Genomic DNA, 27,124 nt, shown 5'->3' with positions numbered 1-27,124 from the left:
GTCCGACCGACAGTTAACTAGGATATAACGCACAGTTAGCTTATCTATTTTCGAGCAGTTAGGAACGGTTCCTGAATAGCTTATTTAGGAATGGATTGTAGAATAGCTGGGATGTGTGTATATATATATATATCACCCTGGATGAGGAATAGTTATTCTTCACCCCCTCTCTAATTTGACATCAATGCAACGTATTTTTACATTTTGTAAATTTTGTCTTATTTCATACATAAAAAGAGAACGTAAGAAAATATGTACTCGCCGCAAAAGTATTTTAAGTTATATAAAATTATGAATGTAAGAACATAGTGTAAAATGTACATAAAATATGATTTTTCTGGTCTTATGACCTTTTTCATACTAAATTTTACATATTTAATCAATATGCATGTAACTATTTATATTGTAAACATAATTTATGTAGGAAGCGATCGTAAGATTACCTCGGGTGAAGATTAATTTATTCTGCACCCTGGGTGATGAATAGTAACACTATATATATATAGCCAATGAAGAAAAACGACGGAAAGAGTGAAGACAATGCAAGTTGAAAAACAACTGAGGAATTTCAAAGTGAGGAAAAACTCAGATTGAGGATTTTCAACTTTTGGTGGTGGCATGACCCACTGTATAAGAATGATGATTTCAGACACCGCGTACAATTGTCGTAGGGTTCTGAGAATCAAATTCTTCATTAATTTCTTCACGCTTAGAGGGTTAGTCTTCATTGATTGAAGAAAAACATTACTTTGTGTGTTGCACATCTAAGTCATCAATTTTGCATAAGTGTTAGGATGTATGTCCTTTTCAAAGGACATTCAAAGATTCTAGGATATTTAGCTCACACCTCAACTTGCTAAATCTCTTCTCATCCAAGGGCTTAGGGAAGATATCGGCTAGCTGTTCTTCAGTCTTCACATGCTCAATAGAGATATCGCCCTTCAACACATGATCATGAAGAAAATAATGATGAATCTGAATGTGCTTTGTCTTCGAGTGCTGAACTGGGTTATGAGCAATCTTGATGGCACTCTCATTGTGATAGTAGAGAGATACATTCTTCATGTTGACGCCGTAGTCCTTGAGGGTTTTTTTCGTCCATAGAAATTGAGCACAGCAAGAAAAACAACAATGTACTCAGCTTCAGCAGTAGACAATGATACACAGTTATGTTTCTCCGAAGACCAACAGACCAAGGATCGTCCGAGGAAATGGCATGTGCCAGATGTTGACTTATGGTCCACACAATCACCGGCATAGTCAGAGTCTGAATATCCAATGATATCAAAAGACGAGCCCTTGGGATACCATAATCCAAGTGTTGGTGTGCGAGCTAGACATCGAATAATATGCTTCACAGCCTTATGGTGTGATTCCTTTGGTGTAGCTTGAAATCGGGCACACATGCAAACACTAAGCATAATATCTGGCCTAGATGCACATAAATACAATAAAGAGCCAATCATGGAGCGGTATACCTTATGATCGAAGTCAATACCATTTTCATCAGTGCATAGATCGCCATTTGTGGGCATAGGGATTTATTTCCTCAGTACATCCTTGAGGTATTTCTCCTGAGATATGAATATGAAATTGTGTTGTTGATGAATCTGAAGATCTAAGAAGAATTTCAATTCTCCCATCATAGACATTTGATATTCTTCACTCATCATATAGGCAAATTCATCACTGTAACGTTGGTCAGTATGGCGGAAAATGATATCATCAACATATATTTGGCACACAAACAATTCACCATCATAAGATTTAGTGAAAAGAGTTGGGTCAAGTGAACCGGGTTTGAAGCCTTTCTTCATGAGGAATTCCTTCAAAGTATCATACCACGCCTGAGGGGCCTGCTTGAGGCCATAGAGGGCCTTATTGAGTCCGAAGACTTTGTCGGGATGCTTTGGATCTTCAAAACCTGGGGGTTGAGCAAAATATACTTCTTCCTCAAGCTTACCATTGAGGAATGCACTTTTCACATCCATTTGATATAAGATGATACCATGATGGTTAGCATAAGCAAGTAATATGCGAATAGCTTCAAGTCTAGAAACAGGTGCAAAAGTTTCATCGAAATCAATTCCTTCAACATGTGTGTAGCCTTGTGCTACAAGTCGTGCCTTATTCCTCACCACAAGGCCATTTTCATCTTGCTTGTTGCGGTAGATCCACTTTGTGCCAATGATATTGTGCTTGTGAGGATCTGGACGTTTGACCAGTTCCAAGACGTTGTTGAGCTCGAATTGATGTAATTCCTGTTGCATAGCTTGAATCCACTCAGGCTCTAGAAATGTTTCATCTACCTTAGTGGGCTCTGTGATGGAGACGAAAGCAAAGTACCCACAAAAGTTAGATAAATGTGAAGCTCTTGAGCATGTGAGAGGACCTGGAATGTTGATGTCGCCGATGATTTTCTCAATTTGCACTTCATTTGCAACACGAGGATGAGCTGGTTGTTATTGAGGAATTTGATCAGCATTTTCTTCAGCACCATTTTCCTCAAGTGCATCAGCATGACGTTCTTCATGTTCTGGAATGACTTCTTCAGCAGACTCTTCGGTAGGAATGACATCCTCAGTAGCCTTGAACTTAATAGATTCGTCAGGAGGTATTTCATCTGTCACAGGAGGTAGGTGATCTCTTTGCAAGCCATTAGTCTCATCGAACCGCACATCTACAGTTTCAACAACCTTGTGGCGATAGGTGTTAAAGACTCTGTAGTTGTGCGAGTCCTTACCATAAGCAAGCATAAAACCTTCATGTGCTTTCGGTGCAAATTTAAAATTGTGATGAGAATCTCTAATCCAGCATTTAGCACCGAAGACTTTGAAATAACTCACATTGGGTTTCTTGTCAGTGAGAAGTTCATATGCAGTCTTCTTGAAGAATTTGTGAAGATGTACCCTATTGATGATGTGGCACACAGTATCAATTGCCTCAGGCTAGAAGCGAGGAGGCGTCTTGTACTCATCAAGCATAGTGTGGGCCATCTCAACAAGAGTCTTGTTCTTGCGCTCCACGACGCCATTTTGCTGAGGAGTATAAGGAGCAGGTAACTTAGGAGTGATACCAAGTTCATCAAGATAGTCATCAAGACTAGTGTTCTTGAACTCAGTTCCATTGTCACTTCTGATGTGCTTGATCTTCACACCAAAGTTGGTTGAAGCCCTCGAGGAAAATCGTTTGAAGACTTCCTGCACTTCAGTTTTGTAAGTGATGATATGCACCCATGTATATCGAGAATAATCATCAACAATGACAAGCCATATAAAGATGCAGCATTAGTAAATGTGGCATAGTGAGTAGGGGCAAAGAGATCCATGTGAAGGAATTCAAATGGACGAGTGTTCGTCATGATGGTCTTTGAGGGATGCTTGGCCTTGGTCATCTTTCCGGCTTCACAAGCACCACGCAAATGGTTCTTGAGGAATTTGACACCCTCGATGCCAATGACATGCTTCTTCTTCGGGAGCGTGTGCAAGTTCCTCATTCTAGCATGACCGAGTCGTTGATGCCATAGCCAGCCTTCTGAAGCTTTTGCAAGTAGACATGTAGCAGGTTGTGGTCCTGTAGAGAAATCAATAATATACAAATCTCCTCTCCTAAAGCCTTCGAAGACTTTGGAATTGTCAGCTTCCATGATCACAACACAATGATACTTGCCAAATACAATAACCATATCAAGGTCACAAAGCATTGAGACAGACATGAGGTTGAACCCTAAGGACTCAACAAGAATGACTTTGTCCATGTTTCAATCCTTTGAGATTGCAACCTTACCTAGACCCAATACCTTGCTTTTGCCTTTGTCAGCGTAGGTGATATGCTTCAGATGTGATGGAGATAAAGACAAGTCCATCAATAAGCTCCTGTCACTAGTCATGTGATTTGTACATCCACTATCGATCACCCACTTAGTGGCTTTGGATTGATCATACTACAGGTGAATTAGTGCAACTTACGAACTCATATACTTCATCAGTGAAAAATATGATATCTATTTCATCAGATCAATTTCATCAAGCAATAGAATAGATAAAGCAGTATGAGGATGTGAGAAATGAAAATTCATTTCTTCATGATTAGCTTGCGTCCTTTCAAGCATATTCAGGTCTCTAGCAAATTCTTCAGACGATTAAGTTCGTCTGGAGACCTGACCCTGCATAAGAGATTAGTTCTTTTTCTTCACCACCCACATCTGAAGGGGTGGCAAAGAGTTCATCATTCTGCAAGCTCCATAAGAGAAAGGTGGCATAGATTCCAATCCACTTCGTTTCACATAAGAAGGGTTAGGGTAAGCATAAGAGTAAGCAGAGAAATTCTTCGAGGATTTATGAACATAATGATTTGAATAATAATGCACATATCCATAATCCTTAGATCTTCCCTGCGAAACAGACGGGTTAGCACGATGATGCTCATATGAGGACTTTGATCTTTTTGAGGAATTTGATCCATTTGAGGAATTTGGTCCATATGAAGAATTGGATCTGGGATTCATATTCTTCACAGGTGGTGTCATGATTTAAAGTGCGTTATATCGACTAGAGGGGGGTGAATAGGCGATTTTTATGAATTCTTCACTGAGGAATTTGCAGGTGAGGAAATTCCTTAGCGAAGAACTACTAGCAGCGGAATAAGTACTCAAAAGTAAACATAACAGAACACAAGCATAGTCATCATGATGAAATGAAGACAAGCACATAGTACAGAAAGCGTAAGCACAGGATAACACAGGATGAAGACAAACAGACTGAAGAAATTGAACTGAGGAAATTGAGAAAATCTCCAGTCAAAGTCTTCAAGCACAGATATGAACAATCACACAACACAGTTATGAGGAAATGAAAGAGTTGAGGAAATAGAACCAGTAAGCTTGGTGAAGACAATGATTTGGTAGACCAGTTCCAACTGTTGTCTCAGTTGTACATCTGGTTAGGGAGGCTAGGTATTTAAACCTGAGGACACACATTCCCGGACACCCAGTCATGAACACGCAGCTCAGGACACTGAGTCCTCACCTATTCCCCTTGAGCTAAGGTCACACAGACCTCGCCCAATCTCTCATGGTAAGTCTTCAGGTGACTTCCGAACCTTCACAAACTTGGTCACTCGGTGATCCACAATTCCTCTTGGATGCGCTAGACCATGACGCCTAACCGTCTGGAAGAAGCACAGTCTTCAAAGGTAACAAGCGTCGGATCCATGTAGGATCAATCACTTCAGTGATGCTCAATCACTTGGGGTTTGTAGGTGTTTGGGTTTGGGTTTTCCACACTTGATGATTTTCGCTCAAAGTCCTCGGAGGATGGGTTGCTCTCAAATGACAAGTGTCAGTTTCTCTTGGAGCAGCCAACCAGCTAGTGGTTGTAGGGGGCAGCTATTTATAGCCTAGGGAATAGCCCGACCTGATAAGACATAAATGCCCTTCAATGATATGACCGTTAGGTGGATAGATATTTTGGGACAACTGGTTCATAGCACAACAACGGTCGGGATTTTGAGTAGCAAAATCCTCAGGGCTATCATGTTCCTCACTGTGTACGTAATCCGCACTGGCGAATTCCTAACTCCTCAGTCAGAACAAATTCCTCAGAGACCCGAAGAACTTCATCTCTGTCACTGAAGAATATGACTGGACTGTATGAGATTTCCAATGGCTTCCCTCGAAGGGATTGGTAGGTGTAGGATTTTGAGTTGAGCATCACATGGAAATTTTTCCTTAGTATTTCCTTGACCCCCTTTAACAGTACGGTGTTTCCTATGATTCAAGAAAGAGAAAATGAAACTACGAAAACAAAAGTCTTCACGCTTCATGTCCCTCGAATGAATACCAAGTCTTCAAGGTCACACCAATTTCTTCACTTTCAAAGTCTTCAGAAAGTCTTTAGAAATCCAAAGTCTTTAGTCGAAGAACTTCATTTTTAGGGGTCAACTTTCTCTGTAAATATCAAACTCCTCATAGACTTATAGACCTATGTACACTCACAAATGCATTAGTCCCTTAACCTATAAGTCTTCAATACACCAAAATCACTAAGGGGTACTAGATGCACTTACAATCTCACCCTTTTTGGTGATTAATGACAATATAGGTTAAGTTTTCAACGGGGATAAACATATGAAGTGTAAATACTGATATTGAGGAATTTGATTGCAAGATATAGAAGAACTCCCCCTGAATATGTGCATGGTGAGGTATTTGCTTTTGAAGCATTGCAAACTTGAAGAGTAGAATCATGGAGATCTCCCCCTATATCTTGTAATTCATACACGCATTTGACATATCGTAATGAAGAATTTGAAATGCATGATGAAATATGGTGACTGATGTAATTCAGCATGCGTGCGTTAGCATATATGAGGAATAAGCATGCAGAAACACATATCAAAAGTATCAGAGCACCACTGGGTTTAAGTTTACAACTCGATCCAATGAAGTCTTAGAAGAACGAGAGTTGTAACTTAACAAAAAACGCCCATATAGAAAGACCCGCTTGAAGACTAACTCAAAATTCTCCCCCTTTGTCATCAAATGACCAAAAGGATCGAATATGAGGACTAACGCCCCTGAAGAATATCAAGTTAATGAAGGAGCGCCAGCGTTGTTGGGGTCGTTTGTCGTGGAAGGGCCTGCCGCAGTGTCGTCCAAGTCTTCATTCTCATCGGTGTCGCGCGATGAAGAATATGAGCTGGCCACCAAGGAAGGAACCTTGACCTTCTTGAATTTCTTCGGTGGAGGTGCAGACTAGTCAAAATCTTCCTTGAGACCCATTTTCTTCAGATCTTCACCATACAGATGTACCAGAATGGCCTAGGTGCGACCGAAAACATCATGGAGGTAGTAATGGTTTTTATTCACTGCATTGTGCGTAGCAGTCATGTTGTGAAGAAATGAACCAAACTGACGCTTAACCCATTTATGGTTTCGATCCACCTTCTGGTGAAGACTAAGCAGAAGCTCACGATCAGTCATCACACAAGGAGCAGTGGCTTGAGGAGTAGACTTGGGTGCATTGGCAGAGTCATGTGTGGCAGAGTCATCATTGGTGGAATAAGATGCAGCTTTGCGAAACTGTCCATCCAATGGACGAATGCCTTCATCTATAACAGCTGGTGCCTTGCCCTTTTCATCAACTGACGAATAGGTCTGCTCAAGGACTCCAATCGGGGGCAAGTAGCTAAGGTGATTCTGAAAATCAGCTTTGTAGTTGAGTGAAGACCTTGTCCTGAGGAATCTCATAATCCAAGGTGCATAAGGCTTCAGCTCAAACGGAGAAAGTGCAACATTTGCCAAACTCCTCATGAAGAAATCGTGATAATTGACAGGAATGCCATGGATGATATTGAATACCAGATTCTTCATGATGCCAACAATTTCCTCATCAGATGAGTCGTGGCCTTTGATGGGACTCATTGTCCTTGTTAGAATGCGATAGACAGTTCTGGGCACATAAAGTAATTCCTTCACGAGGAATTTGGTTCGTGGGGCCTGACCTGGCTTCAAAGGTTTCATCATAATTTGCATGTAGTGATTTGTAAGCTCAGGTTCACTGTAAATGCAACGAGCTTCTTCAAGGGGAGGACTGAGTGGTAAGGCACGAAGAAATTCAGTAGCTGGTGTTGTGTAGTGAGTGTTCTCAGACATCCAGTCTAGCACCCATGAATTCACATCTTCAGAATCTCCTGTGATGTGCAGCGTCGCATAAAATTGAAGAATCAGTTCCTCATTCCAATCGCAGATGTCAGAACAAAAGTTTAATAGTCCAGCGTTGTGAAGAACACTGAGGACTGGCATGAAGCACGGTAGAGATGCCATATCCACGTGAGGAATGTGCTCATGGTAGAAGATTTTGTTTTTGTTGAACAGCACCGAGGAATAGAAATTGGCTTGGCTGGCTGTCCAGAAACGCCTCTTCCTAATGCGAGCAGAGTTATAAGGGTTGTAGTCTTCGAAGAATATGTGCTCGATGAAGAAATCATTAGCCTTGAACTTTTGCTTCCTGGAGAATGGATCCTTTGGCTTTGGCAGAGGAGTGTCAGTGAGTTGCATCACGACTTCAGGAATCTCAATCACAGGTTCTTCAGGCTGAGGAATTTCTGGTTCCTCTTCAGTGGCAGTCTGCGTCTTCAGATGTTCAGCAACAGCAGTTTCTTCAGCACTAGTGGCTGGAATTTCTTCACGTACAGATGAAGTGGGGTGAGTTTCTTCAAAGCCCATTTGAACAGTTTGTGTAGGGGACTGAGGTATTTGCTGCAACGGTGTGAACATTGGAGAGTTTGGATGCTGACTTTCCCAGAATTCATCACTCATCACTGGTGTGGACCAGCCAACGTCCACATCTTCATCTTCCATTTCTTCAATGCCAGCCTCTTCAGCAGTGAACTGAGGCAGAGGCGAGGAAATGACAGGTGTTGAAGGGATCTCATCCACTTCAATTTCTTCATCCAACTACTCTGATGAAGCAGCAGAAGGAGTTTCTTCATCAGATCCGCTGGGGATCACATATTCTTCATCGAAAGGAACAAGGTCCTTTGATGGCATGGTAGAGAGAGGAACAACATCAATGGGATTTTCAAATGAGCTGGTCAAAGGCTTCATTTTCTTCGGAGCTGAAGAATCTGAAGTAGCTGATGCTTTCCTTTTCTTCACTGCTGCACGCTCTGCAGCCTTATTTTCTTCACATCTGACGCAGATGGAAGGATCGGAGTTGGTGTAGGCGCAGGAGGAGAAGAGGAATCTGGTTGATTTTCTTCAGGCACAACTGATGTAGTTGCCCTGACTTCTTCATTTTCTTCAGGCGCACCACTAGTGGATGCCCTGGCAATTTCTTCAGCGGCTGGAATGCAGTCATCGGCCCTGGAACTTATATTTTTTTCAGCAGCCTGATTTTCATCAACGGTGCTGGCATGTTCTTCAGTTGGCTGAGCAGATGCTTCAGCCTGAGGAACTTCCTGTTGCATTGGGGCTGCAACATTTGAGGTGAAGTTATCCGCAATTTTCACAAAGCGCACCTTGGCTTCAAGCCAATCAGCATGGTATGCATCAAATTCATCTCTGAGTTTCTTGATCTGAGTTTGAACAGCGACAAGTTCTTCAGTTGTCATAGAGACAACGTTTTTCTTCAGATAGCGCTCCTTCTTGTACTGCGCTTTCTTGATCTGCCTGGCCTTCTCAAATTTCCATTTTTCTTCTTGAATCAAGTGGGTCAGCATGTGACTTTGGCCAGGAGTCAGCTTGAAGTCAGGCATGGGAGTGTTGGGGTCCTTGTGCCAAACATCAATGTATTCGAGGATCAACTTGGGATCCAAAAAGCAGTGGCACATTTGTTCCCTTGGCTCTAGCGGCCCTGACTTGCCTATCTCTGATGATTTCAGCAAGTTCATCATCAGCTTCGTCTTCTTCAGACGGCTCTTGGAAGGCGACCTGCTTCTTCTGAGGACTAGGGCGAGGACCTCGTCCAGCAGTGGCCTTTGTCTTCAATAGAGAGGGTCCCGTTGAAGAATTTGGTGCAGCTATGGAACTAGCTGAAGCTCCTGAGGCAATTGAGACGCCTGTGGTCCTTTGACACGTGGCGAGATGCACAGGTACAGAGGACTTTGTCAAAGCAGCTGAGGACTTGTGAGGAGCTGAGGATTTGGGAGGAACATGAGAAGTTGGCCTTGATGGCTTTGAAGATTCTGGCCGTGAGGGCATTGCTGAGGAACTTGGCCTTCAAACCACTGAAGGTGAAGCACTTGGCTTGTGCACAGGCTTCTTTGACATGGCCTTCTTAGGCTTGACAGAGGCCTCAGCGGCAGCAGCAGAGTCTTCGTTGAATTTTCTCACAGCTTCTTTGGCTTGTTTAGACAACTTGGCATGGCGCTTGGCCCATTCATCCGGATAATCCTCACCACGCTTGAGGCTGGTGGGATCAGCTATTTGGCCAGGTGCCAATGGAGGTCTTGGGCATGGAGGATTGAGTGCGAATTTCTTCATGTGCTTGGGACTAACATACCTGTACTCCCTCCACTCTCTTGCCCATCTCCTTTCTATCCTCTGTATGCGCACCTTGCGCTGATTTTTGTCCTCTTTTCCAAACTTGGCCTCATCAGGAGTGCAGTAATCTTTGTATATGTCATCAGGGATTTCAAACGCTGTGTTGACCTCAACCCTCTTTCCTCCTTTCTGTGGCTTCTTACCGTCAGCCATTTTCTTCAGTTGAGGAATTTGAACAATTGAATTTTCTGAAGAAGTATGCAACTTTTCTTCGAGGAACGTTGCAAATGAGTTAAGTTGATGAGAACCTAGAGATTCAGCAGCTGACATGAGTACCTGTGAACAGAGTATAGTTGCGAGGAATTTGGAGAGGTCATATGCGTTCTGAGAAGGTTTTGTAAAAAGAACAAGTTTGAGGAATTTGACCGGATGAGTCTTGAAGAATTTCACTAAGCGTTCTTTGTCTTAGGTTCCAGAGATGTGTAGATCAAAAATCCACACATTTGAGGAATATTGAAGAAAAACATAGCTTAGAGAAACGAATCAAGAACAGATGATATGTGAGGTGTTTTAGTGTGTGAGGATTTGAAGAAAAACACTTTTGAAGATTTTGTAGAAAACATTCGAATCAAAGAGGGCAGTAAAAGTAACTTTTAATTACCCTAGATGAATAACACGATGAAATGAGAGATGGAGAGGTGAAGTTCATCTGTGTAGATCTTCCACGCCCTAACTCGGCAGAGGAAGACGGCTACGGCAGTGGCGGAGTGAGGATTTTCGCGGCCGGCGCGAGTACGGCGGCGACGAGGTCGAGGCAGTGAAGCTCTTCCTCACCGGTGACAATGAAGTAGCGGCGGCGCTAGGGTTTGAGAAGCTCGAGCTGGAGAGAGGTCGAGTGGAGTAAAAGAAGTGAGGAAGGGGAGATGGGTATTTATAGCCATGGTGAAAACCGTTCGCCCGAAGAATTTGGACGAACGTGCCCCTGACCCTTCCCATTCGCATGAGATGTGTCACCCATGTACTGAGAAGTGGAGATCGTGTTAGATCGTGGGTGAGTGGATAAGTATGTCGTGGGATGCGGAACGGTTTGAGATGCAAACCCGAAAATTGGATAAGATAAGTTAAAAGTTACGTTCGCAATTTCTTCAGCTGACAAGGACACAGTGAAGATTTTGAACAAGTTTCAAATAGAACGCACATGAAGAATTTGTGAACAGATTGGGTTGAGTATAGCATAGAGGGGGAAGGGTCCGATCACATTCACTTAGCAGAAAAACCAACTTGAAGATATAGCTATAAGTGAATGCTATAGAGGACATAAACTCATATGAAGAAGAACAACGGAAACAGTGAAGACAATGCAAAGATGAAGAATTTGAACAACTGAGGAATTTCAACTTTTGGTGGTGGCGTGACCCACCGTATAAGAATGATGATTTCAGACGCCGCGAACAATTATCGTAGGGTTGTGAGAATCAAATTCTTCATTAATTTCTTCACACTTAGAGTGTTATTCTTCATTGATTGAAGAAAAACGTTTCTTCATGTGTTGCACATCTAAGTCATCAATTTTGCATAAGTGTTAGGATGAGTGTCCTTTTCAGAGAACATTCGAAGATTCTAGGATATTTAGCTCACACCTCAACTTGCTAAATCTCTTCTCATCCAAGGGCTTTGTGAAGATATCGGCTAGCTGTTCTTCAGTCTTCACATGTTCAATAGAAATGTCGCCCTTCAACACATGATCACGAAGAAAATGATGACAAATCTGAATGTGCTTAGTCTTCGAGTGCTGAACTGGGTTGTGAGCAATCTTGATGGCACTCTCATTGTCACAGAAGAGAGGCACATTCTTCATGTTGACGCTGTAGTACTTGAGAGTTTGCTTCATCCATAGCAATTGAGCACAGCAAGAACCAGCGGCAATATACTCAGCTTCAGCAGTAGATAGTGATATGCAGTTCTGTTTCTTCGAGGACCAACAGACCAAAGATCGTCCAAGGAAATGACATGTACCAGATGTTGACTTGCGGTCCACACGATCACCAGCATAGTCAGAGTCAGAATATCCAACGAGATCAAAAGCCAAGCCCTTGGGGTACCATAATCCAAGTGTTGGTGTGTGAGCTAGATATCAAAGAATATGCTTCACAGCCTTATGGTGTGATTCCTTCGGTGTAGCTTGAAATCGGGCACACATGCAAACACTAAGCATTGTATCTGGCATAGATGCACATAAGTACAATAAAGAACCAATCATGGAGCGGTATACCTTATGATCGAAGTCAATACCATTTTCATCAGTGCACAGATGGTCATTTGTGGGCATAGGAATTTTGACGCCTATGCAATCTTGCATGCCGAATTTCCTCAGTACATCCTTGAGGTATTTCTCCTGAGATATGAATATGCCATTGCGTTGTTGACGAATTTGAAGACCTAAGAAGAATTTTAATTCTCCCATCATAGACATTTGATATTCTTCACTCATCATGTAGGCAAATTCATCACTATAACGTTGGTCAATACAGCCAAAGATAATATCATCAACATATACTTGGCACACAAACAATTCACCATCATAATATTTAGTGAAAAGAGTAGGGTCGAGTGAACCGGGTTTGAAGCCTTTCTTCATGAAGAATTCCTTCAAGGTATCATACCACGCCCGTGGGGCCTGCTTGAGACCATAGAGGGCCTTGTTGACTCTGAAGACTTTGTCAGGATTCTTTGGATCTTCAAAACCTGGGGGTTGAGCAACATATACTTCTTCCTCAAGCTTACCATTAAGGAATGCACTTTTCACATCAATTTGATATAAAGTGATATCATGATGGTTAGCATAAGCAAGTAATATGCGAATAGCCTCAAGTCTAGCAACAGGTGCAAAAGTGTCATCGAAATCAATTCCTTCAACCTGTGTGTAGCCTTGAGCTACGAGCCGTGCCTTATTCCTCACCACAAGGCCATTTTCATCTTTCTTGTTGCAGTAGATACACTTTGTGCCAATGATATTTTGCTTGCAAGGATCTGGACGTTTGACCAGTTCCCAGACATTGTTGAGCTCGAAATGATGTAGTTCTTCTTGCATGGCATGAATCCACTCAGGCTCTAGAAATGCTTCATCTACCTTAGTGGGACCTCTGATAGAGACAAAATCATAGTGCCCACAAAAGTTAGATAAATGTGAAGCTTTTGAGCGTGTGAGAGGACCTGGCGCTTTGATGTCATTGGTGATCTTTTCAACTTGCACTTCTTTTGCAATGCGAGGATGAGCTGGTTGTCGTTGAGGAATTTGATCAGCATTCTCTTCAGCACCATTTTCTTTAGTATTTTCTTCAGGTGCATTAGCTCAACGTTCTTCATGTTCTGGAATGAATTCTTCAGCAGATTCTTCAGTAGGAATGACATCCTCAGTAGCCTTGAACTTGATAGTTTCCTCATGTGCTGGTTCATCTATCACAGTAGGTAGGTGCTCTCTTTGCGAGCCATTAGTTTCATCGAACCGCACATCTACAGTTTCAACAACCTTGTGAAGAACGTTGTTGAAGACTCTGTAGGTGTGTGAGTCCTTTCCATAACCAAGCATAAAACCTTCATGTGCTTTCGGTGCAATTTTTGAGTTGTGATGAGGATCCCTAATCCAACATTTAGCACCGAAGACTTTGAAATAACTTACATTGGGTTTCTTATCCGTGAGGAGTTCACAAGTAGTCTTCTTGAAGAATTTGTGAAGATATACTCTGTTGATGATGTGGCACGCAGTATCAATTGCCTCAATCCAGAAATGACGAGGTGCTTTGTATTCATCAAGCATAGTGCGAGCCATCTCAGCAAGAGTCCTGTTCTTGCGCTCCACGATGCCGTTCTGCTGAGGAGTATAAGGAGCAGATAACTCATGAGTAATACCAAGTTCATCAAGGTAGTCATCTAGACCAGAATTATTGAACTCTGTTCCATTGTCACTTCTGATGTGCTTGATCTTCACACCAAAGTTGGTTGAAGCCCTCGAGGAAAATCGTTTGAGGACTTCCTACACTTCATGTTTGTAAGTAACAACGTGTACCCATGTGTATCGAGAGTAATCATCAACAATAACAAAGCCATATTGAGATGCATCATTTGAAATAGCAGAATAATGATTAGGACCGAAGAGATCCATGTGAAGCAATTCAAATGGACGAGTGGTGGTCATGATAGTCTTTGCTGGATGCTTAGCCTTTGTCATCTTCCCAGCTTCACAGGCTCCACATAGGTGATCCTTGAGGAATTTGACATTCTCGATGCCGATGACATGCTTCTTCTTCGCAAGCGTGTGTAGATTCCTCATGCCTGCATGACCAAGTCGTCGGTGCCAGAGCCAGCGTTATGAAGCTTTTGCAAGTAGACACATGGCTGGTTGTGGTCCTGTAGAGAAATCAACAATATACATATCTCCTCTCCTAAAGCCTTCGAAGACTTTGGAATTGTCAGCTTCCATAACCACAACACAACGGTGCTTGCCAAAGACAACAACCATATCAAGATCGCAAAGCATTGAGACAGACATGAGGTTGTATCCTAAGGACTCGACAAGCATGACTTTGTCCATGTGTCGATCCTTTGTGATCGCAACCTTACCTAGACCCAATACCTGACTTTAGCCTTTGTCGGCAAAGATGATATGCTTCAGATGCGACGGAGATAATGGAGCATCCATCAGTAGATTCTTGTCACCAGTCATGTGATTTGTACATCCACTATCGAGGACCCACTCAGTGGCTTTGGGTTGATCATCCTGCAGATGAATTAGTGCAACTTACGAACTCATATACTTCATCAGTGAAGAATATGACATCAATTCATCAGATCAATTTCATCAAGCAAAAGAACAGATAAAGCAGTATGAGGACGTGAGAAATGAAAGTTCATTTCTTCATGATTAGCCTGCGTCCTTTCAGGCATACTCAGGTCTCCAGTAAATTCTTCAGACGATTATGTATGTTTGGAGACCTGACCCTGCAGAAGAGTTTCTTCACCACCCACATCTGAAGGGGTGGCAAAGATTTCATCACTCTGCGAGCTCCATACGAGAAAGGTGGCATAGAAGCCAGTCCATTTCGTTTCAAATAATAGGAGTTAGGATAAGCATATGAATAAGCAGAGAAATTCTTCGAGGACTTATGAACATGATGATTAGAAGAATAATGCTCATATTCATAGCCCTTAACACTTCCCTGCGAAACATAGTTGTTAGCACGATGATACTCATGTGAGGACTTTGATACTTTTGAGGAATTTGGTCCATATGAAGAATTTGATCTGGGGTTCCTATCCTTCATAGGTGGTGTCCTGAGGACATTCACCTGAAGACTTTCAAGGCACCTTTTGGGGACCCAGATTTTCTTCATAAGGGGACCGTTCCTGCAGTTAGTGCCAACATATCTAGCAAATACTTCACCATTCTGACTTTTGAACAATTTATAGTTGGAGTCAAATGACTCATCGTCAGAACGAGGAGATTCACATGCAAATCCAGATAAGTTAGATGGATCAACTGGAGGTCCCTTTGCCGCAACCCATGTAGTTTTGGGGTACTGCTCAAGCTTCCAATATGTACCATCACCATTGAGTTTCCTCTCAAAGGCAATACCCTCTTTCCTAGGGTTCTTGTTGAGGATCTGCTTTTTAAGCACATCACAAAGAGTCTGATGCCCTTTGAGGCTTTTGTACATGCCTGTTATGTACAATTCCTTCAGCCCTGCATCGTCAGTGATACTAGCAGTGTCCTCAGATGAGGAATTAGTGATAGCAGAGGCATGTGAAGAATTTGAAACATTAGCGGCATTTGAACATTCAGGTGAAGAATTAGCAGATTCACGTTCAATGCATTTCAAACAAGGAGGAACAAATTCTTCCTGAGAAGTGCTGATTTGTTGAGCAAGTAATGAATCGCGCTCCTTCTGAAGATCTTCATAACTCACTCTTAGCTTCTCAAGATCTTGCTTTCTTTGAAGAAATTCATAAGAAAGCTTATAAGATAAGAGAGTGTTATGATGACCTTGAAGGTTGTCAAACCTGGTCTGAGGTCTCTAAAGATTTTCGGTCAAAGCTTTAGTGCGATCCATTTCTTCACCCAACATATCATCACTTTTGTCTAGCATGTTTTGAACCTTTTCAAAAACCCTTTGTTGTTTTACAACAATCTTAGCAAGTTTAGAATAGCTCGGCTTGAGTTTTTCATTAGATTCAATCTCACTTGATTCAGAGGAGGTGTATTTGAGTACCTTGGCACCCTTTGCCATGAAGCAATAGATGGGAGCGTAGTCATCATTGTCTTCATCAGCCTTGTTGGTGAGGTCATTTTCTTCAGAGTTGAAGATAGACTTGCTGACGAATGCAGTAGCGAGGGCTAGGCTTGCCACACCGGATTCGGATTCCTCAGATCCCTCCTCTTCCTCATTTTCTTCAGATTCAGCCTTAGAGTCCATTTCCTTGCCAATAAATGCCCGAGCCTTTTTGGAGCTGCTCTTCTTGTGAGATGAATACTTTGAGGATATTGATGATGAAGATTTTGTGGATTTCTTCTTTTTCTTCGCATCATTAGAACTGTAATCCTTGTATTTCTTCTGCTTTGATTCCTTTTCCCACTGAGGACAATCTAGAATGTAATGTCCAGGTTTCTTGCATTTGTGGCAGAGCCTCCTCTTGTAGTCACTGGATGAGGAATCATTGCTCCTTGAGGGTCTTCCAAAGCGACCATGTCTTGAGAACTTTTGGAACTTCTTCACGAGCAGTACTAGCTCATGGCTTAGTTCTTTAGGATCACCAAGGCTGCTACCAGAGTCTTCATCTTCGGACTCAGATACTGCCTTAGCCTTCAGTGCACGTGATCTACCATAGCTCGAACCATAGAGATCTCTTTTTTCAGCAAGTTGGAACTCATGAGTATTTAGCCTCTCGAGAATATCAGCGGGATCAAGTGACTTGTAATCAGCACGTTCTTGTATCATCAATGCCAGAGTGTCAAATGAGGAATCAAGCGATATCAGCAATTTCTTCACCACCTCATGGTCGGTGATGTCAGTGGCACCAAGTGCTTGAAGCTCATTTGAGATGTCAGTGAGGCGATCGAAGGTTTGTTGAACATTTTCATTGTCGAGTCTATTGAAGCGGTTGAAGAGATTGCGAAGAACATCAACTCGAGAGTCATGCTGTGTTGAGACTCCTTCATTCACTTTGGACAGTCTATCCCAGATAAGCTTAGCAGTTTCCAAAGCACTCACTCTTCCATACTGTCCTTTGCTCAGATGGCCACATATGATATTCTTCGCTTGAGAATCGAGTTGCTTGAATCTCTTCACATCAGCAGTATTCAGAGAAGGTGTGACTAAGGGAACACCATTTTCCACAGCATGCCAGAGATCGTTATCAATTGCTTCAAGATGCATTCGCATCTTATTCTTCCAGTAGGGGTAGTCTGTCCCATCGAAGGTAGGACACCCAGCAGAGACCTTGATCATACCTGCGGTCGACACAACTAAAACTCTAGGCAGTTAAACCAAAATCACATAGAACAAGGGAGTACCTTGCTCTGATACCAATTGAAAGTGCATTATATCGACTAGAGGGGGGTGAATAGGCAATTATTATGAATTCTTCACTGAGGAATTTGCAGGTGAGGAAATTCCTTAGCGAAGAACTACTAGCAGCAGAATAAGTACTCAAGTAAACATAACAGAACACAAGCATAGTCATCATGATGAAATGAAGACAAGCATAGAGTATAGAAAGTGTAAGCACAAGATAACATAGGATGAAGACAAACAGAGTGAAGAAATTGAACTGAGGAAATTGAGAAAATCTTCAGTCAAAGTCTTCAAGCACAGATATGAACAATCACACAGCATAGTTATGAGGAAATGAAAGAGTTGAGGAAATAGAAGCAGTAAGCTTGGTGAAGACAATGATTTGGTAGACCAGTTCCAACTGTTGTCTCAGTTGTACATCTGGTTAGGGCGGCTAGGTATTTAAACCTGAGGACACATAGTCCCGGACACCCAGTCCTGAACATGCAGCTCAGGACACTCAGTCCTCACCGTATTCCCCTTGAGCTAAGGTCTCGCCCAATCACTCGTGGTAAGTCTTCAGGTGACTTCCGAACCTTCACAAACTTGGTCACTCGGAGATCCACAATTCCTCTTGGATGCTCTAGACCATGACGCCTAACCATCTGGAAGAAGCACAGTCTTTAAAGGTAACAAGCGTCGGATCCACGCAGGATCGATCTCTTCAGTGATGCTCAATCACTTGGGGTTTGTAGGTGTTTGGGTTTGTGTTTTCCTCACTTGATGATTTTCGCTCAAAGTCCTCGAAGGATGGGTTGCTCTCAAATGACAAGTGTCAGTTTCTCTCAGAGCAGCCAACCAGCTAGTGGTTGTAGGGGCGGCTATTTATAGCCTAGGGAGCATCCCGACATGATAAGACATAAATGCCCTTCAATGATATGACCGTTAGGTGGATTGCTATTTTGGGACAGCTGGCTCATAGCACAGCAACGGTCGAAATTTTAAGTAGAAAAATCCTCAGGGCTATCATGTTCCTCACCGTGTAGGTAATCCGCACTGGCGAATTCCTAACTCCTCAGTCAGAACAAATTCCTCAGAGAGCAGAAGAACTTCGTCTCTGTCACTGAAGAATATGACTGGAATGTATGAGATTTCCAATGGCTTCACTCGAAGGGATTGGTAGGTGTAGGATTTTGAGTTGAGCATCACATGGAAATTTTTCCTTAGTATTTCCTCGACCCTCTTTAACAGTACAGTGTTTCCTATTCAATAAAGAGAAAATGAAACTACGAAAACAAAAGTCCTCATGCTTCATGTTCCTCGAATGAATACCAAGTCTTCAAGGTCACACCAATTTCTTCACTTTCAAAGTCTTCAGAAAGTCTTCAGAAATCCAAAGTCTTCAGTCGAAGAACTTCATTTTTAGGGGTCAACTTTCTCTATAAATATCAAACTCCTCATAGACTTCTAGACCTGTGTACACTCACAAACGCATTAGTCCCTTAACCTATAAGTCTTCAATACACCAAAATCACTAAGGGGAACTAGATGCACTTACAATGATGACATTTGCCTGAAGATTTTCAAGGCACCTTTTGGGAACCCGGATTTTCTTCATAGGAGGACCGTTCCTGCAGTTAGTGCCAACATATCTAGCAAATACTTCACCATTCTGATTTTTGAACAGTTTATAGTTGGAGTCAATTGACTCATTAGAAGAATATGAAGATTCACATGTAAAGCGAGATAAAGTAGATGGATCCACTGAAGGTCCCTTTGCAGCAACCCATGAGGTTTTGGGAGACTGCTCAGGTTTCCAGTAGGTCCCATCAGCATTAATTTTCCTCTCAAAGGCAATACCCTCTTTCCTAGGGTTCCTCTTGAGGATTTTCTTTTTAAGAACATCACAAAGAGCCTGATGCCCTTTGAGGAATGTGTACATGCCTGTCATATACAATTCCTTCAGCCCTGCATCATCAGTGATACTAGCAATGTACTCAGATGAGGAATTAGTGATAGAAGAGACAGTTGAAGAATTTGCAGCAATGGAATTATTTGAGCATTCAGGTGAAGAATTAGCAGTTTCACGTTCAATGCAGTTCAAACATGGAGGAACAAATTCATCCTGAGTAGCGCTGATTTGTTGAGCAAGTAATGAATCACGCTCCTTCTGAAGATCTTCATAACTCACTCTTAACTGCTCAAGGTCTTGATTTATTTGAAGAAATTCATAAGAAAGCTTCTCATGATCAGATAAGAGAGTGTTATGATGACCTTGAAGATTGTCAAACTTGGACTGAAGTCCCTGAGGACTTTCAGCCAAGGCTTTAGAACAATCCATTTCTTCACCCAACATATCATCGCTCTCAATCAGCATGTTTTGAACTTTTTCCAAAGCTCTTTGTTGTTTAGTGCCAAGGGAAGCAAGTTTAACATAACTGGGTCCAAATTCATCATCACTGGACTCGGATAAGTAGCATTCAGTTACCTTGGCACCTTTTTCCATAAGACACTGTGCAGAGGATGATGATTCTGGATCGAAAGTCATAGCCTTGCGTGATTCCATGAATTCTTCGAACCAGGGTTCATGGTGAGATTGATGACTTTCATAGACCTCAGAGAGTCAGTCCCAGATGAGTTTCGCATGGCTGAGATGCATAACGTTGCTGAACTGGTTTTGTGACAAGATGGAGTAGATGATGTCCTTCGCCGTGAGGTTGAGTAGTGTGTACTTGCGAATGTCATCAGCCTCCGCCATCTTGCATAGGTCAGTAAGACCAATCTCGGTGACGGTCTAGAGTTCGCTGTTCATCGCCATGAGGTGCTTCTTCATCATGGCCTTTCATTTGGGATAATCATGACCGTCAAAGATGGGGCATGTCGCAGTCTTCATTCCAGTGGTCGACATAACTAAAACTCCAGGCGGTTAAACCAAAATCACACAGAACAAGGGAGTACCTTGCTCTGATACCAATTGAAAGTGCGTTAAGTCAATTAGAGGGGGTGAATAAGCAATTTTTATGAATTCTTCACTGAGGAATTTTTGGGTGAGGAAATTCCTAAGCGAAGAACTACTTGCAGCAGAATAAGTACTCAGATGTAAATATAACAGAACATAAGCATGGTCTTCATGATGAAATTAAAACAAGCATAGAGTACAGAAAGCGTAAACACGGGATAAACAGAATGAAGACAAACAGACTGAAGAAATTTGAGCTGAGGAAATAGAGAAAGTCTTCAATCAAAGTCTTCAAAAAGATATGAACAAGCACACAACACAGAAATGAGGAAATGAAAGGGTTGAGGAAATGGAACCAGTTAGCTCGATGAAGACAATGATTTGGTAGACCAGTTCCAACTGTTGTGACAGTTGTACGTCTGGTTATGGCGGCTAGGTATTTAAACCTGAGGACACCCAGTCCTGAACACGCAGCTTAGGACACTTAGTCGTCACCGTATTCCCCTTGAATTAAGGTCACACAGACCTCGCCCAATCACTCATGATAAGTCTTCAGGTGACTTCCAAACCTTCACAGACTCGGTCACTCGGTGATCCATAGTTTCCTCTTGGATGCTCTAGACCATGACGCCTAACCGTCTGGAAGATGCACAGTCTTCAAAGGTAACAAGCGTTGGATCCACGCAGGATCAATCTCTTCAGTGATGCTCAATCACTTTGGGTTTGAAGGTTTTTGGGTTTGGGTGTTCCTCACTTGATGATTTTCGCTCAAAGTCCTCGGAGGATGGGATGCTCTCAAATGACAAGTGTCGGTTTCTCTCGGAGTAGCCAAATAGCTAGTGGTTGTAGGGGGTGGCTATTTATAGCATAGGGAGCAGCCCGACATGATAAGACATAAATGCCCTTCAATGATATGACCGTTAGGTGGAAGGATATTTGGGACAGCTGGCGCGTAGCAGAACAACGGTCGAAAATTTGACTATCAAATTCCTCAGGGCTATCATGTTCCTCACTTGTAGGCAATCTGCACTGGCGAATTCCTAACTCCTCAGTCAGAACAAATTCCTCAGGGACCAGAAGAACTTCGTCTCTATCACTGAAGAAGTTGGTTAAACTGCATGAGATTTCCAATGGCTTCACTCGAAGGGATTGGTATGTATAGGATTTTGAGTTGAGCATCACTTGGAAATTTTTCCTTAGTATTTCCTCGACCCCCTTTAACAGTACAGTGTTTCCTATGACTCAATAGAGAGAAAATGAAACTACGAAACTAAGGGATATTAAGGCCTCCTTTTAATAGAGTGCCGGACCAAAGCATTCACACATAGTGAATACATGAACTCCTGAAACTACGTTCATCACCGGGAGTGGTCCCGATTATTGTCACTTCGGGGTTGCCGGATCATAACACATAGTAGGTGTGACGCCCTCGATTCAATCGTACACTAATCATACACGCAAATGTGTACGATCAAGATCAAGGACTCACGGGAAGATATCACAACACAGCTCTAGACACAAATGAAAATAATACAAGATTTATATTACAAGCCAGGGGCCTCGAGGGTTCGAATACATAAGCTCAAATACACAAGAGTCAGCGGAAGCAACAATATCTGAGTACAGACATAAGTTAGACAAGATTGCCTTAAGAAGGCTAGCACAAAAGTAACAAAGATCGAAAAGGCAAGGCCTCCTGCCTGGGAGCCTCCTAACTACTCCTAGTCGGCGGCGGTCTTCACGTAGTAGTAGGCATCCTACGGGTAGTAGTAGTCATCAGTGGCATCGTCTGGCTCCTAGGATCCGTCATCAGATCTAAAGTACCGTGAGTACTCATCCAAAGTACTCGCAAGACTTACATCAGATCTAAACTAAGTATGCATCTGTATCAAAGGAATGGGTTGTATCTATGGACTAAACTGCAGAATGCCAGAAGGGAAGGGGAAAGCCTAGCCTATCAAAGACTAGCATCTTCTGGAAACCACCATCTTGCAGCAACAGGAGGGAGTAGAGTAGCATAAAGTAAAGTAGTAGAAGTGTTATCAACCTCGGCCAGAGATCCTTTCTCGACTCCCTACGAGAAAGAAATCCCAGAGCCATACTATCCAAGTGTCAACACATTCCAATTCTCATCACCATCCAGTTCTCATCACAAGTATCCAGTTCTAGTTGCATCGATCGAGATACAACTCCAAGTGTCCGTTACCGTAGGACAGGCTATCGATAGATGTTTTCTTCCCTGCAGGGGTACACCAACTTACCCACCACGCTCGATTAACTCCGGTCGGACACACTTTCCTGGGTCATGCCCGGCCTCGGCCAAACAATACGCTGCAACCCGACCTAGGCTTAATAGAGAGGTCAGCACGCCGGACTAAACCTATGCTCCCAGGGGTCATGGGCCATCTCCCCGGAAACTCCTGCACGTTGCGAACGTGGCCGGTGAGTAAACCTAGCTACCTCCTTCACCAAGGCAGGAGCTTACACAGTCCAACCCGGCGCGTGCCGCTCAGTCGCTAACGTCTATTAAACTTCGGCTGATGCATACGATGCAGAATGCCCATACTATGCCCACGTGATGGTTAGTGCTATCAGGCCAGAGGCCCCTCGGATCAAATATCCAAATCGTAGTGGATTAGGAACGCGCGGTAACGAGCAGAGACTCATGATCGATGTGACCCCGTCGCCCCGTCTCAAGTACTTGCGGCAAGGGCTAAGAATGCCCGGCCACGCCTCGTAAGTATCTCGCGGGCACCTTCCAGGTCAACCTGACTCCACATCACTCACTAATAAGCTCGCGCGGGTACCCCTCAGGGTCGACCCATCTTTAGTAACATGGTTCAGTGTAAAGTCATAGTAACCATAGTAACTGTGTGTCTAACACCAAAGGGAAAACCCGAGGAATCACCCCCGGTAAATTCCACTCGATGTAATCATCAAGGTGAATATAAGAGGATCCACCCTCGAGGTTCGCACTTGAGGGGTTGCACGATAGAGCCATATCGTAAGTGGTTAAGGAGGAAATCACCCTCGATGACCATGACCGATTAGCTACACTATAGAGGACTCATCAGGAGTGATTTATCAGGCTCCACCCTCGGCACTCGATGGTAATTCTGCAGAGTCGTACAACTAGGGGGGATGTGCGGTGTCGGGGCCTGGACGTCGATCACGTTGATCGAGTCATCGAACATAAAGCGGGGCAACTGGGACAAGGTGGGGTCACTGATGGATCTCTAACCAACCTATACTAAGCAGTTTAGGATAAGCATGTAAGGTATGAAAGCAGGTAACAACAACAGGCTATGCATCAGAGTAGGATCATACAGAAAACAGTAGCAGTTCTAATGCAAGCATGAGAGGGAAAGAAATAGGCGATATCGGAATGCTCAAGGGGGGGGGGTTTGCTTACCTGGTTGCTCTGGCAAGGAGGGGTCGTCGTCGACTTAGTCGATCACAGGGGCAACATCGGTCTCGGGGTCTACCGGAGAGAAGAGGGGGAAGAAACAGTAAATATAAAGCAAACATAGAACCACAAAGCATAGCATGGCAATAAGATGTGTCGGGTGTGACCTAACGCGGTAGGAGGTGATACCGGTGAATGGGGGAAACATCTGGGAAAGAATCCCCGGTGTTTCACGTTTTCGGACAGATGAACCGGAGGGGGAAAGTTGTGTGTTCGCTATGCTAGGGACATGTGACAGATGAACGGACCGCGTAATCGGATTCGTTGGATTTTTCTGAGCAACTTTCATATAGAAAACATTTTCATCCGAGTTACGGTTTAATTTCTATGAATTATCGAAGTTTGAAGCATTTTCTGAAATTATTTCTAATTTGAAAAATAAACAGGAAATGCTAGGTACACTCAGTGCAGTGCACCCAGCATTGCACCAGGGGGTCACAGTGGGACCTAGTTGACTGCTGACTCAACAGTCAACTATGGACCATTGACTGGTCAAATGGGTCCATTGGACCCACACGTCATTGACTGGATCAGTCCAGTCAGCAAATTGACTGGTCAATAGTATGTGTAGGACCCGCTCATGAGTGATACGTGTTTTTTATTAACAGAGACATTTCACTTATTTTAAAAAGGTTTAGTTAGCAGAGGGGCCCCACATGGCAGTGCCTAATTAGGGGGGTGGACACTAATTAAGTTGGGGCCGGCCCCACTGGTAGCGGGCGAGTCCTTGCCTGTGCTCGAGTACAGGCTCGCACTGCGAGCGCCGGCGGGCAAAGAGGCTGGTTGGGGGCGGCTGCGGCACGGCCGGCGCGCGGGCCGGGAGGTGTGACCAACCGCAGTAGCTGGGGGCGGCGGCGCTTGGACGGCAGGCGGTGGCGACGCTGGGCATCGAGGCGAGCGGCAGCAGGCATTAGTGCCGCGGCAGGCGGAGGCGGGAGCAGAGCCCCAGCGGGCGCGCGAGGAAAGTGCCGGCGAGCGTCGATGATGGGCGCGGGAGCGAGGCGGCTGCAGGGGAGCGCCCAGGGCGATGGCGGCCATGGGCGTGGGCGGAGGCGGGGCGCGCGTGGCTCGGCATGCCGCGGCTGCAGGCGCGCGAGGCACGACAGCAGCAGTGCCTTAGTAGCAGTTGGTGTGGGCGCGGCCGGGCAGCGGCTGCAGCGCTGGAACCATCCGGGATCGAGCGGGCGGCCGAGTGCGGCACGGGCGAGCCAAGCGCAGCCAGGGACGGGGCATGCGAGCGGGGCGGGCTCAGCGACGTGAGCGCAGGCGCACGGGAGCTGCAGGGCGCGGCGCGGTACAACAACGGTAGCAGCAGGCGAGACCACGTGCGCTGGAGTGGTGGTGGCGTCCTACGGCGACGGGAGGGGGAAGAAACTCAAGGAGCTCACCAGGGGAGCACACGAAGGCCCGGTGGTAGCTTAGGAGCAGCAGGTTCGGCCGGAGATGGCGATGGAGTGCGGCGGCCCGAGGAGGAAGACGACGGCGATGCAGCACTGCGGGGCCGTCCCGGCTCGGGTTCTTCGGTGTAGTCGAAAGAGACGATCGCGGAGAGGCTCCTAGACCTGCTAGCCGGCGACGAGGAGGCCGGTGGTCGCGGGATTGACAAGGTGGCGGTGATGGAAGCGCTCCTCATCAAATAGAGGAAGCGATCGAGTGAGAGGGAGAGTGAGAGAGGGAGAGGGGAAAGTGGGCGCTAGGGTTCGCCAGGCAGCCGACGACGTTCTTATCCACAAGGAGGACCACGGGATACCCGATGACGGCAACAGCCATGGTGGGGGTGGATGCATGCCACGCCATGGCCCCTGTCTGCTCTCTGTACAGAGGAACAGAGGAAGGGGGGAAATGTCGTGGTGGGCTGGGCGGTGTGCACTGTGCACTTAGGCCCAGACCACGGTAGATGTTTAGGGTCTTTTTTCCTTTTTCTTTTTTGTTTTCTTTTTTTACAGAAGAATTTTGCAGATAAATGAGCTGCCAAATGTATTTTGTAAAATGTGAAACTTGGTCACACAGATATAATGCCTTATCCAGCACTGCCACAAAAAGTTTGGGGCCATCAGGAGTTGTCCAAGCATTTTTAGAAAATGAAAAGGACATCTTAAATAATGATGGACCAGATAATAAATTCCCAGGGGCAATTTGGGAGTTCCAAAAATGTTGGTTTCAACATGACAATTATCTAGGGATTATTTACCATAGGATGAACTGTTTTATTTGCATGACAGAAGAAGCAAATATTTGACATGCAATTTAAATTTGAATTTGAAGCAGATTTTGGACAAGTGGCATTTTGGCATGATGATCATGATGACATGACCTTCATTAGGGGGAGATTACTGTGGTGCGATGCTGGGGATGTTATAGTAGGTGACTATACACTTGCAAGATAGGATCAAGAACTCTCATATATTGATGAAAACATAATAGGTTCAGATCTGAAATTATGGCACTCGGGCCCTAGTGACAAGCATTAAGCATAGCAAAGTCATAGCAACATCAATCTCAGAACATAGTGGATACTAGGGATCAAACCCTAACAAAACTAACTCGATTACATGATAAATCTCATCCAACCCATCACCGTCCAGCAAGCCTACGATGGAATTACTCGCGCACGGCGGTGAGCATCATGAAATTAGTGATGGAGGAAGGTTGATGATGACGATGGCAATGGATTCCCCTCTTCGGAGCCCCGAACGGACTCCAGATCAGCCCTCCCGAGAGAGTTTAGGGCTTGGCGGCGGATCTGTATCGTAAAACGCGATGAATCCTTCTCTCTGATGTTTTTCTCCCCGAAAGTGAATATATGGAGTCAAGGTTGAGGTCTGTGGAGCGTCAGGGGGCCCACGAGGCAGGGGAGCGCGCCCAGGGGGGTAGGGCGCGCCCCACCCTCGTGGATAGGGGGAGGCCCCCCTGACGTGGATTCTTCTTCCAGTATTTTTATATATTCCAAAATAATTCTCCGTTGATTTTCAGGTCATTTCGAGAACTTTTATTTCTGCACAAAAATAACACCATGGCAATTCTGCTAAAAACAACGTCAGTCCGGGTTAGTTCCATTCAAATCATGCAAGTTAGAGTCCAAAACAAGGGCAAAAGTGTTTGGAAAAGTAGATACAACGAAGACGTATCAGCTGACGCTTTATCCCGACTGCATAGTGGTCGGTTGG

The 27,124-nt window shown here is 44.2% G+C and overlaps 1 protein-coding gene across 2 annotated transcripts; it reads right to left on the bottom strand.

Moving 5' to 3' along the window:
* Positions 1 to 19,049: 19,049 nt before the first annotated feature.
* Positions 19,050 to 25,924, bottom strand: LOC147990695 (uncharacterized). 2 transcript variants are annotated; one of them, XM_087517666.1, is made up of 3 exons: positions 25,346 to 25,924; positions 23,904 to 23,972; positions 19,050 to 22,248 (listed from the first exon to the last, which is right to left on the bottom strand). In XM_087517666.1, the coding sequence occupies exon 3, from the start codon at positions 20,096 to 20,098 to the stop codon at positions 19,067 to 19,069; it is 1,032 nt and encodes a 343-aa protein (XP_087373792.1). In that variant the 5' UTR covers positions 20,099 to 22,248; positions 23,904 to 23,972; positions 25,346 to 25,924; the 3' UTR covers positions 19,050 to 19,066. The 2 variants fall into 2 exon arrangements, with proteins under 2 accessions (XP_087373792.1, XP_087373785.1); XM_087517659.1 differs by having other exon boundaries at positions 19,050 to 22,287; positions 25,346 to 25,921.
* Between the last annotated feature and the right edge of the window lie 1,200 nt (positions 25,925 to 27,124).

The sequence above is a fragment of the Triticum urartu genome, chromosome 1A, assembly GCF_056163025.1.
Source record: "Triticum urartu cultivar PI428250 chromosome 1A, HENAU_Tu73, whole genome shotgun sequence".
NCBI lineage: Eukaryota > Viridiplantae > Streptophyta > Magnoliopsida > Poales > Poaceae > Triticum > Triticum urartu.
This window is presented reverse-complemented; position numbering and strand designations above follow the sequence as displayed.

Bases quoted from the DNA above. Each gene is read 5' to 3' on its own strand.
- LOC147990695 (XM_087517666.1), bottom strand. From the start codon at position 20,098: ATGGAATCACGCAAGGCTATGACTTTCGATCCAGAATCATCATCCTCT.